Here is a 12,913-nt window from a genome sequence, read left to right as displayed (position 1 = left end):
TGCTGACCCGAGCTGGCAGGAGGGTGAGGTTACACTGGTGTTTGTGTCTGCTCTGCCTCTGAATTCACACCCCTACCCCCTCCAATCCAGGGGTGAAGTAAACACTCCTTTTCCATTTGGAAACTGCTCTTTTAAGGACATGGGAGAAAAATAACTGTACAATCAAAGCTGCCTGATATCAGCAGGGATTACAGTGGGATATGTGAAGGGGCTCATACATCCCCGTCCAGAGAGGTAAACCCTATACACTAGCAAGGTCTGTCTTTGCCGGGGTTAGACAGGCTCTTCCAGTTCCTAATCACAAGCCCACTTGAGCTGTTAGCAGTTCCTTTAAACAGGGATTTGGTGTGTTTAGGCTGACTGTCCTCCTTGAGAGCAGATGGTTTCTGTTACTGGATAATATTTCAAAGGAAAGGGTTTTTCTCTTTTTTTCCTGCAATGCCCCCTCTGATGCTGGATTGTCAAGCTGGGCGATGCTGGCACAAGGAATGTGCTGCTTGGGTGCAGGAGCCTGCCCTTCCCTAGGCTGGAGCTCATTTGGTTCATCACTCAGTGTGATGGATATTGGGTCTCAACACTCCTAGTTCCTATTTTGGACCTGGATAAAAACTACTTAAAACCATGTGGTAGAGAAACCAAATCACCTCCTTTCCCTGTGACTGATATTGTCTACTTCTGGGGTGCTCCTGACTTTGGGGTCCTTCCCTGTGGCAGGGAGGCAGCAAGCCCCTTCAGCTGGTCCTCCAGCCTCTCCTTTCTTTACTCTGCCTTCTCCAAACCTTTCCATCTCCTTTTCTTGGCAGCCCAATGACCCAGTGACGAACATATGCCAGGCAGCAGACAAACAACTCTTCACCTTGGTGGAGTGGGCCAAGAGGATCCCCCACTTCTCCGAGCTGCCCCTGGACGACCAGGTCATCTTGCTCAGAGCAGGTGAGTGGGATCCACCCCACGCGGGATCCGGCCAGGGCCGTAGGAGCGCTGCCTCTCACCGGTGGCAGGTACTACGGTTAGATTTAGGTCCCGTCAACTTGAAAACCATTAACTGATTCTGAGTAATAGCCTCTGATCATTCAATTGCTAAATAGGATTTAAGAAGCCCCCAAGGGACATGTTGCTGAATGTGATACAAAATATTGCCAATCAGCTGAAAAATGGCCTGGCTTCATCTCTGATAAACGAGGTGCTCGGGGGTGTGCACGGGGGTATTTAAACCGAGGGAACCACGCGCTGCCTTCCTCCCGAGCTGAGGCTTGAAAGACCAAGTGGGCTTGGGACTCCATGAAATTTCATCAAACTAAAATGTTTGATCATAATTAAAACCAGAAAGGGGAGAAAAACACATCACCCTCCTTCTCCCACCCACCAGGATGAAAATAAAATTCCCCAGGCTTATTTTAAATTTCCTTTTGCGGCAGGGGGGCTGCAGGAACAGAGGCTTTGGGAGGTGCAAAGCAGTAAGCTGTGAGAAGGGTCATCTTCTCTCGAGTAAATTCGGGCCCCTGCTCCTGGCACATTTTGCACAAAGACTGGGGAGGGCAAGAAATCAAGAGCAGAGCTCGACGAGGGTGCATTTTAGGCACGGAGCTCTTTGCATAGCTCCAGTCATCAGATAAGTGATTAAAAAGGCTTTGGCTTGGTGCAGTGGAGAGTTCTGCTCCCTTAAACAAAGAGGAAGGCGAGTTGTCAGTGGGACAGGTGAAGTGGCCTCCAGCAATGACAGAGCCCAGAGAGGAAGTGAGAAGACCTCAACGACTGGCCGTGGCACCCAGCTCACTGCTTGGCTATGAGAAACCACCCTCGGCTACTTGAGTTAGTCACGGGAATTCAAAAGGGGACATTGGAGGAGCCTGGGGCGGAGCAAAGATGCAGCCTGAGAGCGGGGTGGGCTGCCTGGAGCAAACCAACCCTGCAGCCAAACCCAAGCAAGCCATGGACTCTGAAGTCCCTGATAGTTTTAAAAGTTCCATTTGTTTCCCCAAAATCCACTTTTGCAGGGAATTCAAGAGGGGAATAACCTTACCCTCTGTAGATGAGACACTGCTGATCCCACCTTGATGGCAGCGTTCATGGCTTCTTACTGTAGAAAATGTGTGCCCCAAAATAAATGCCTATGAAATTGTCCAGGAAAGGGCTTTAAGGACCAAGTGCAGGGTATTCCCTTGAGCACTAAACATAGAAACTGCCAGAACTCCTCCAGTTCAAGGACTGTCCAGGCTGCTTCAGGAGAAGGTATAAGGGCTCCAGAGTAGGAAGAGGGTGGGATGGTGTTTCCCACTTCCCACCACACAAACACTAGCTGGCATTCGGTTAATAAGGCTGACTGTAGCCCAAATGCAGGAATCTTAATATTTTCTGCAATTTTTGATTGCCTACCAACCAGTGCATACCTTGGCCCTACATACAAATACCCAGTCCCTCTTGCAACCGCTCTGAAATCCTTGACCTCCATGGTTTCTGAGCGATTAAGTCGCAGCATTTACTGGTGTAGGTTTTCCACTCCTCTTATATTACTGAAAGGAGATTTTTGTAGTCACATTTCATCTAGTGGTTACCGGAGAATTTGGGGGTTTTATTCTTGCTGCAGACTTGGCCAAGTCCCATGCCCTCCCCGGATGGCTCCTGCTAGCCCCTTGGTGAAGGTGCTCCTCTGACTTTTCTGTGGGTGTTAGCATTGCCAGAGCTGGCTCGGGGCCCTCTCTGGGAAGTACAAAAATTGTATTTTTGAAGAGGGTCTCTACAGCCTCTTGTGAGGGTGGATGAGCAGGGGAAGCATCTCTGTAGAAATCTTTGAGGGCTTTCTGCAAATATGGCAGGGAAGAACTGGATTCAGACAAAGAACTACCTTTTTCTTTTGTGAAATGGAAACAAAACCCACAACAGCAGCTCAAGGTTTTCCTTTCTCTTCCATAGAAGGCTAATGACATCTGAACTAGAGACATCCTGACCTGATGTTCTCTCCTTTGTGCTGGTGCTTGATGACCAGCTCCGGCCTGGCATCCTGGAGGGACCACCCCTGGGGCAGGAGACAGGGCTGCAGACCCCATCACATCCCAGATTTCATGGTGGCTCTAACCCCATGGCCATGAGGTGGGCTGAGCATCTGGAGCAGCTCCAATGGGCTCTTGGCTCCAGACCTCTGTGTCAGGGCCTCAGATAACCTCCCCCAAGTCTTTTAACCAGTGGCTCTATCTATTATTGAGTGGGGAGAGTGGCCTGCTGAGAACAGCTGCCCATGAAATATTTAAGTATTAAAATTTAGCTAAGAGCGTCAGTCAGGCTCAGTCATGCATCCATGGAGGCAAAATTAAGCGGAGCACGCATCTTTGGAGGAGCAGTGCTGGATGAGCTGGCAGTAGCTTTCCTTGAATCTTGAATCATTTAATAATATTCCCTTTCGGAGCTTTTTGGAGAAGAAGGAAACCTAACTTCTTAAGGCTGTTTTCCCTGTGTTTTCTTGGTTCCTGACTGAGACAGGGATAACCTGATGTTTTCTCTGCATCAAAGCCAGGCTGGCAAAGGATGCTGAGCACATCTCTAGCTGCAGTTCATTTTATAGGGCTGGTGGGGAAGGTTGGTAGTGAGATGGATTAACACGATGGTCCCTGCGCTGCCAGGTGCTGTCCCTACCCCAGAGGAGGCAAAGCATCCCCACAGGCTGCAGCCACCTTGTTTAATGAGAAAGGGGTCTCAAGAGTTGAAGAAATTTGCTCTGCTTCTCCAGACCTTGGGCTGAAATCCAAAACTCTTTGGGTAGACTTGTTTGATCTCTAACTCAGATTTTCTGCCTGTGTTTACACCTAGTTTTGCTTCTCTCTTTATCCTGTCAGCTCTTTGGGGATGCTGTGGTGAAAGCACCAGGTAGAAATTGGTTCCCCATTTCAGCTGAAACATCCTAGCTCTAAATGGGAATAATCCATCTGAAGTGTGCTGATAAATCCAGCGCTCCTTAGATAGAACAAGCCCAGCACAGACGCTGGTGGCAAGCCGCAGCCTCACCACTTTCATGTATTCTTGGCAAAGCTGGAGTCAGCACCGCTGGGACTGTGCAGAGCCGTGGCAGAGTTGGGTGTTGGGGGGGAATTAGGGCAGTTATTAAAAGCTGGTGCCATGGAGGGATGTTGTGAGTCAGCTCCGGTTTCTGCTGGTTGGAGCTGTGTGGAGGGGCCGAGTGTGGAGCTGCCGTGGGTCTGCGTGTGATGGCTGGTAGGAAGCACCCATGGCACCTTCCTGTGGGACCTGGAGGTCCTCCTCAGCCACAGAGCACAGTTCCTGCAGGCTCCTGGTGCAGTTCCACATCTTCTCCATCCTCACTGGGTTTCACAGTGTTGTAATCCCTCTGCAAGTGCCAGACCTCACCCAGTAAATAGCAAATAAATGTTCCCGTGATTGGGGTGGAAACATTCTGTGGCCACTTAAGAAAGAGTGAACTTTATTCCTTGTCAACATTTCTAATGGCACAGCCCATCTCTGCAGCAGTAGGTAAATACAGCACACGTGGACCTCGTATCTGTTCCAGTCAGCAAGGAAAGACGTGCTTCTTTGGCTGGAGAGGAGGTGAAAGATGTCGCTGCATCACTTTTCCAGCCTGGGGAAATAAAATGAAATCGGGTATCCTGACATTTCTGGACCCTGCCACATAGCCCTGTGTTCTGGACACCAGAACATTTTCAGGCCAGGCAAATCACCCGCCTGATGGGTGCAAGATTCCCCAGGGTTGCAGAAGACCCATGTTGTCCTATTGAAGATGCCTCTCCTGGGTCAAAGTCACCAAAAATTCCACCCTTCAAAACTGTACAGCATTTCTTCTTGCCATGGGCTTGTTTTGGGCATTCTTGAACTCAGCTGGTAGCAGATTTAACAATTCGCAGATGTGTTAAATTAGGAAGGGGAGCTGGAAGGTGGGTAAGGAGATCATGTCTCCTTTCACCACTTGTAACTAGGCTGGACTGCGCCCAGCGTGCCCGTGCTCAGAGGATGTGTTTTCCTGTCTCCTGAAGTAGCATGTCCAGTAACTAATGCGTCAAAAGCTGATTTCTGGGCAGCTATGGAAGTCTGTTAGTGGAGCTGTCAGGGACGTGGGACATCCCTGTACAGCGGGAGGCGGGAGGAGAGGCGATCCCTTCCCGTGTTTATACGGCAGAAGCAACAAACCTGCAAGCAGGAGTTTTCATGGTCCTCGCTTACACGGCTGAATGATGGTGAATGAACTTGTGTGCCCCATTATGGGCTGAAAATGAGCCCAATTAGCTGATATAAAGCGTTAATAGGTCTTTAACTGCTCAGAGGCACTGAGTATAAGGTCAGAGGGTGATTGCAGGGCTCCACATGCACTTGTACTTTCATAGAGGAGCAGGACAGAGAACCGTTTGCTCTGGTGCTTGTGAGGTTTATAGGGGAAACTGCTCCCCTTATTAGCGTTATATTTTTAGTGCATTTGTTCCTTAACGTTTTTTTCCTTCCCTGATATCCAAGAAAGGGTTGGTTTCCCCCTCCCTTCCCATATCCAGCCACGTTACTCTAGCAAGGGTGGTTCTTGAGCAGTTTCCTCCGCTCTTCGTAGCACCGGGGAGGTGACATTGCTGATTCCCAAACCCGCTGAGGACCCCGTAGCTCTAACCTACGGCCTTGGTTGTTTTCTCCTCCCCAGGGTGGAATGAGCTCCTAATCGCCTCCTTCTCCCACCGCTCCATAGCCGTGAAAGACGGGATCCTCTTAGCCACGGGGCTCCACGTGCACCGGAACAGCGCGCACAGTGCTGGCGTCGGGGCCATCTTCGACAGGTGGGCAGAGGGAGGGGGGACGGTGGGGAGCACGTCTCAGGCCACCTTGCCTAGTCACCCCCGTCTCCGCAACGGTCTGCCTCTGTTCCCGGCATTGGGAACTGCTTGAGGGGTGGGATGGAGGTGGCGTTGGCATGTGGGCCCGTGGTCGGAGGAGCCCGGGCTGAGGCGCGTCCATCCCGTGGCACGCATGGGAATGTCATGGTCCTTGCTGCTGGCGATGACATTAAATCCCTCCTCTTAAACCTGCAGCCTGAAACAGTCAAGGAGGGGGCTGCCCAGTGCAAATCAAAGCCTCTTTCATGGGGTCCAGATGCCTTCTAATGTTACGAGGAGGCTGCTCCTTTATTTCTTTTCATCTTTAATTGGACCAAGACGTGATTTTATTTTCACAATGAAAAGGCACCAAAAATACCCAGCAGGTTCCACATGCGTATCCCGAGGGCTCTTTAATCTCGTGCTTTGGGAAAGTGTTTTGAAGCCAGACTTCCAGCGTGTTTGACCCACACTGTGGCTCCAGACGCCGCTTCCATTGTGGCTGATTTCTCTGCCCGAGACTCATCTTAGTTGAAACCAAATCATCTTTGCTTCTTTGCTTTGGGAGGAAATTGCTCTTCGGACCTGGGTGACATCATTTGTTTCCTGTGAGGTCACAAGTGCAAGACATGACTTCACTGCAGGATCTAACAGGAAAAACTGGGCAATCCGTGGAAAATATTTCAAGACCGGCACCTGCATTAAGAGCAAAGGGAGTAATAAAAATTACCGGCAGAGGAAATTGCTTTTAGATACCTGTTGGGATTTTTTTCTATATTATTATTTTTTATTTTTAGCCAGCTTTCTCAGGTGCCAAAGCCTCTCAGTGAATGTATGAAGCCAGTTTTTACAGTCCCTGTTGTATTTCACAGGAACTGTTGATGTTCCTAATGAGCTATTTTTGATACAAGAGGAAAATGAGGGCATATCCTGGTACAAGCGAGCGCTATCCTGTGACTTCATTAACCATGCACCGGAGGACCTCGTTCCGGGTCTGACACCTGGGTGGTTTTTCATTTCTTTTTAACGCTGACACCTGTGATTTCTGTGTCCTTTGCAGAGTACTGACAGAACTCGTGTCAAAAATGCGAGACATGCAGATGGACAAGACAGAGCTAGGCTGCCTGCGAGCCATTGTCCTCTTCAACCCCGGTACATGCCGTTACCTGCTCTCCTGCCCTCTCTTGGGTGATGCTCTGTCCTTTTGGCTCCTTTTCTTACCTATAAAGCTCCATTGCAAATAACCAGGGGCGCCCAACTCCCGAGGACAGGGCAAGAAGGAAGAGAGGCAAGAATGAAAGTCGAATTAAGTGCTGCACCTGTGTCTGCCACCTTGCAAGCGTGTTCTTTGCAGGTCAGGGATGGATCTGGATCCATGCCCTGTATTGCTCTCCTGGCCTCCCTTTCCAAGGGGTGTTCTCCCCTTCCTAGAGGGCAGCATGGTTTCACAGTCCAAAATACTCCCCATGCAGGCCCCAGCCTTGGCTGGGACTTGGCTGTGATCATCTGAGGAGATGGTGAATGCTGCTTTTGGAGCTGATTCCTACTGATGGGATGAGTTCTCTGCTGAGCTTGAGCTTTGGCTTGATCAATGTACCCATGGGGTCTTCCTATTTCCAGTGTTTCAGCCGACTCTGTAAAAAGAACGATCTGGTGCTTGAGGGAGTTGTCCCTGAATAGAATCACAGATGGTTTGGCTTGGGAGGGACCTTAAAGCCCACCCAGTCCCACCCCCTGCCATGGGCAGGGACACTTTCCACTAGACCAGGTTGCTCCAAGCCTCATCCAGCCTGGCCTTGAACACTTCCAGGGATGAGGAATAGGAGTAAAAATGAATCTAGCTGTCCTGTAAGACAAAGGTATGGATTAGAGCAAAGTTAGAGCATGGGCATTATTGCCCTCTGTTCCCTGATCTCAACATCCAAGGGCTTTTATTAACTGTGTTTCTGGAATAGCCCTCTGCAGACCTGGAGAGGGTGAAAGGCATGGAAAATGCACAGAAAATACCCAAGAACTATTTTTTGTCTGCAGATTGCTTAGTTTTACAGACTCCAGGAGGATTCACACTGCTCGCTTTCCCCCCTTGGCCCCAGCTGCCCAAGGGAAGAAGGTTTGGTGCCAGAGGTTTTCTCCGGTGTTTCAGACCAAAGCCTTGCTGCAGCAGGAGATAGAATGCCAGCCTGCAGATACCTGTACAGCTCTTTTGGGGGAGGATTTCTGTATTTTAGAGCATGTCAGTCCAGAGCAAAAGCAGATGGTAGATGAGGATGGACCTCCACATCCACCCCTTCCCCTCCTTGCCCTCTCAGGAGCATGGTTTGTGCCCCAGCACTCTGGCCTTTCCCACTGAACCCAAGCTAGGGCATTTCAGCAGGGTTTGTTGCTGTTTCTTAGGTTTGTTTTTCTGCCTGACTTATCCCCCTCCTTGTAATCACCAGTAATTTATTGTCTGTAATTTGGGATTAGCCGTATATGGTAAAAGAAGGGGAATCTGGAGAGGTTCCCGTGCCGCATGTGCTTGGGGATATCGATTGCTTGACTGTCCCTTTCACCCTACTAAAAACAGATCCTCGCCACATCGCGGGGGACCTACCAGAGCGAGGGCCCTGCCACAGTACTTCATGCTGGAGGGAGAAATCCCACAAACCCAGGATGTGAAGGGGACTCAAACCCTTCTTGTGAGGTTTTGTGACCACTGGAACCAGCCAGAATGGTTGGGGTTGGGGTATGAGGTGGGGTAAACCAGATCTGTTGTCACAAGGCAAACCTTTCAGGGCTTGAACGCTCCCCAGGAGGTGTTAGGTACTGCCCCAGGTTCCAGGGGTTCCAGCCCTGTGTCCATGCTGTGTCCTGCTCTGGTGGTGCATGGAGGGATGGAGGGGGCTGTGCATCCTGGGAGGTGCACAGGGGGCTCCTTTGCCTGCCTGGGAAGCCTGGAAGTTTTTGGCTGATGGTTCTTTTGTTGCCTTTCAGACTCGAAAGGTCTCTCCAACCCGGCTGAAGTGGAGGCGTTGCGGGAGAAGGTGTACGCGTCGCTAGAGGCATACTGCAAACACAAATACCCCGACCAGCCCGGGAGGTGAGTTGCTGGCCATGCTCTGTCCTGCAGCCTTGTGCCCCTGCAGAGCCCGGTGCAGGGGGTGCTGCAGCCCAGGAAGGGGTCTGAGTGCCGCCCTCGTGGTCGCTGCACCTGCATTGTATGGATGCCAGGTCCCATTCAGGGCTCCGTGTTCCCATGTCTTCTGGGAGTGAATAGTTCTCTGCAGAGAAAACTGCTCATTCCTTCCTTCTTCAGCTGTGAACGTCCTTAGAAAATCCCCCTGTGAGGTGCAGAGAGGTCTATTCCCGTGTCAGCACATGTCCCGCAGCACAAGGTCGGGCAGCAGCGAGACCTGAGGAGCCCTGGCTCCCGCGGCCGCAGCAGTGGGATGAGCACATGGGGGAAGGGGTATCATTTCCCTTCTGGCAACCACGGAGAGCAAACCACAGCGAAAATAAGACACACACGGAGTTAATTTTCAGTGGCAGATGAGCATCATTGCTGGGAAGTGAAAGCCTCAATTGATGCTCTTTTCTCCCCTCCCTGCCTCCCCCAATCCAGCTGGGAATGGGAGGGGGAATTAGGAATGCTTTCCTGGACCGATCCGGAGCTGAGTGGGAGCATTTTCCCAGTTACAGCCTGAAGCTGGCAACTGCCAGTTAAGTTACTGACAGTCATTTGAGAAACCAAGCAAAGCTCTGGAAACTGCTGCTGGTGTGTGTTGCTGCTGAGGCGTGAATATTGGGAAAAACAGCCCAAGCAACTGGGATTTGCATCTCACCTGCATTCCCGGTCTTGTATGCTGGAACAGTTAAAAAAAACAAAGGATGCTCTTACAGCAGTGAATGCAGTGGGCAGATCACACCCACAGAAGTAATATTGGGCTTATTCCCCCCCAGCTTTGGCTACCTATGTGCTGTCAGATGAAAAAAGACGTATTGTAAAGGGGCTTCTTGGATGCTGGTGGTTGGCTTGTGGTGGGGAACTGGGATGAAGGTACTGCTGGAGTGTTTGCCTTTGCGGTGAGGAGGGAAGTGAGGGATGGGCATGGTGCACGGGGCAGAGGTGATTACCTCTCCCCTCCCCAGGCAGTTTCTGTGGACCCCAGGCCAACTCTCAAGCCTGCTCCTCTTCCAAAAAAGCATTATTAAATTGCAGTTCCTAAGCAAATCCAGACCCAGATCCTGGACTTCGGCTGTTCTGGTGTTTCAGAAGAGCTCTGCTTCCCTTGGGTCTCACAACGAGCAGCCAGCCCTACCTGGCACAAGGAGAGCTGCGCTGGGAATCGTGGCCAGCAGCTCTCCTGGATTATTCCAGCAGTGGGATGAACTCTGCTTCACACAGGCTTTCAGTGTCCACAGCTAAGTCACTCTGCCCTGCACCCTGCTGCTCGCTGCCGCAGGCTGGGCTGGGGGCAGAGGACTGGCATGGGGACGGCTTCACTCGTCATCGGCCAGGCCACCACAAAGCCACTGGGCACGACTGAGCAAAGTCGCTGAGCCACCAGTCAAAAGCAGTTCCCCAGAGCTCTACCTCAGGGATCAGCCATGTGTAAGGGAGCGTTTTAGGTCCGATAGCCTCTGCCAAGGGCTCTGGAGTTTCATGTCTCACTGGCTTTGGATGACCTGGGGCTGGGGACCCCCTTGTGTGATCTTCACACCCTTCTTTGGTGACCTTGAAGGGTTTTGCACGCTTCGGGCTGTCCTGAGAGCCATGACTGGGCATTGCTGACCTTATTCCATCTCTTGCAATAAGCCCAGGTAGCTCGGGAGGGTTAACTCGTGGGCTGGAAGTCCAGAGTTTCACAAGAGCTAAATGAAGCTCTCAGGAGCTCTCTCCATCCTCCTGGCCTCATGACACAATGTGATCCCCATCTGGGGCTGGAAACAAGTTCTTCCTGTGGTTGAGCAAGCTCCTGGTCGAGGCCATGGCGGGCTCCCTCCCCTGCTCCATGCTGCTGCGAGCGCTTGGCTTCCCCACCACTTCAGATGCCCTTTGGTGTGTGACTTCAGCCCAGTCCCCAGCCATCAAGAGCTCCCGAGCACCATGTAAACACCTACAGGGAAGTTCTCTGCAACAGCGGGATGGAAGGAGACATTCCTAGTTCGCCCCCCCCCCCCAGCCCCTGCTCCTCTGCGGGGAGGGCACGGGCCATACGTGACACCAAGCAGCCCCGATTATTTTCTCCCCTCCCAGTTGTAGCCCTGGCACATTGTGCTGCAGGCTGGTTATCTCACAGTTAAACATAGCCGAGGGCTGGAGCCATCATCTGGTTTGGTTTAAAGTGAAACTTCCTGAATGGGATGGTAGGACTGATTTGTTTTTCCTGGCTCTGCTCCCACTGTTCTCGCCAGCTCAGCAAAAAAAAAAAAAAGTAGGGAGGGAGAAGTGTGCACGCATGTATAATATCTGTGTGTTTGTGCATGTCTCTGTGTGTGTTTTCTAGAGAGTCCCCTTCTCCCTGGGCTGCTTCCGGCCTTTGCTTATGTTCAAGCCCTGGTTGTGCAGCAGTAAAAACAAATAAACCCGCTCCTGGCCATTAAAGGGCCTTTCCCAGTTCTGAGAGCGGTTGCACAAGGGCTGTGTGCAGGGAGGTGGCACTCCGCAGCGCCTGGGGTTGCTGCCTGCACCCCGGGGTGTGGGCAGGCAGGATGCAGGCACCACAGGGTGCTCCCAAGCATCCTTGCTGGTGGCTTTCTCCTGGCTCCGCAGCCTCCTGCTGCCGTCGGAGCCCAACACACAGCAGCCTTTCCCCAGCACGGCTGGCCATCGTCTCCCATCGTCTCCTTCACCCCAGCCAGCTCCTGCAGTGCTGTCGGCTCTCCCCAGCCCCCCTGACTCTCCCCCTGCCTGGCTGTGCACCCTGCCTGCCTGTCAGCTCTTGCAGCATCACCAGTGTGACCTGGGATGGGCTGGGGAGAAAGGGGGTTGGTTTGGCTGGGGCTCATTGGAGCCCGGCGCTGGGCTGGCAGAAGGGGAGCATCCCGAGTCCCAGATGATTTGCAGCGCTCCTTCCAGCTTTTGCGTCAAAGCCCTTGTCTCCTTCCATTGGCTTCATCCCCGAGGTACCTCCAGCCCGACCACCAGCCGGATTTCTGCTGTGCCAGCAGCCCTGGGGCTGCCCTGGTGACGGAGCTGCCCAGGAGGTGCTGGGTGCCTGCGGGAAAGGGGTATCACCGAGCCAAGTGCTGGCTAACCCCATTCAGCCTCTCCTCCGTCCCCTCCCTGGCTGCTTGCCCTTTTCCCTGTACGAAGATGGAGCAGCTGAAGCCACTTGCACCTCTGCCTTTGACAAGGGTGGCCCCGTGGCTGCGGCATAGGGACCCCAGGAGCATCTCAGGGTGCTCATTGAAGGGCGAAGCATATGCATGAAGCCAGTGGTGCAGCCCAGTCCAGGGATAGCTTTTCATTTCTTTTTTCACTCTTCCAGCTCAGCTATCAGCAGATGTTTGTTGTGAATAGCCACCGTGGCTGCCTGATCCTCAAGGCTGGGGACATAATTGATGATTTCTCTGCACAGCTCTGGGTGTAGCCCCGTGACTTTGATAGCAAAACTCTGAGTCACTGCCCTTGCGAGCAGGAGCGGCCACAGAAGCTTTGGGGGTCGAGGCAGAAGCGGGGATGTCTGACCGTGTCGTGTCTCCTGTCCCCAGGTTTGCAAAGCTCCTGCTCCGTCTCCCAGCCCTCCGATCCATCGGCCTGAAATGCCTGGAGCACCTCTTCTTCTTCAAGCTAATAGGTGACACGCCGATTGATACCTTCTTGATGGAAATGCTGGAGGCGCCCCATCAAATGACTTAGAGAACTGCTGCTGGGTCAGTCCCTCGCCCGGCCGGGGTCTTGCAGGGCCCCTTCCTCTGCTTTCCTCCGCCGCCGCCCCAGCCCGACCCTCCCTCCTCTCCCCAGCGCTGGAGGCACCATCTGATCGGGGGGCGACCCCCTGCCGTCCTCGCCTCCTCGTCGCCTTCGCCCTTTGTTTGCTGTCACTGCTGCATCTCAAGACCTGCTCGCTGGTTCCCTGCGCTAGATGTAGAGAAGTGGGAGCGGAGAGAGC

The 12,913-nt window shown here is 52.5% G+C and overlaps 1 protein-coding gene across 1 annotated transcript in view; it reads left to right on the top strand.

Annotated features, from left to right (window-relative positions):
• LOC104513387 (retinoic acid receptor RXR-alpha) overlaps positions 1-12,754 on the top strand; it is a 37,091-nt gene extending 24,337 nt beyond the window's left edge. The window contains exons 5-9 of the mRNA XM_010156719.1: positions 804-933; positions 5,651-5,783; positions 6,880-6,971; positions 8,793-8,898; positions 12,513-12,754. Of these exons, the coding sequence (XP_010155021.1) occupies positions 804-933; positions 5,651-5,783; positions 6,880-6,971; positions 8,793-8,898; positions 12,513-12,660 (609 nt within the window). The 3' untranslated portion in view covers positions 12,661-12,754. The remainder of the gene's footprint in view (positions 1-803; positions 934-5,650; positions 5,784-6,879; positions 6,972-8,792; positions 8,899-12,512) is intronic.
• Positions 12,755-12,913: the final 159 nt, after the last annotated feature.

This window comes from Eurypyga helias, unplaced genomic scaffold (assembly GCF_000690775.1).
Source record: "Eurypyga helias isolate BGI_N326 unplaced genomic scaffold, ASM69077v1 scaffold25138, whole genome shotgun sequence".
Lineage (NCBI taxonomy): Eukaryota > Metazoa > Chordata > Aves > Eurypygiformes > Eurypygidae > Eurypyga > Eurypyga helias.
The sequence above is the reverse complement of the archived record's forward strand: the minus strand, read 5'-3'. Positions and strand labels throughout refer to the sequence as shown.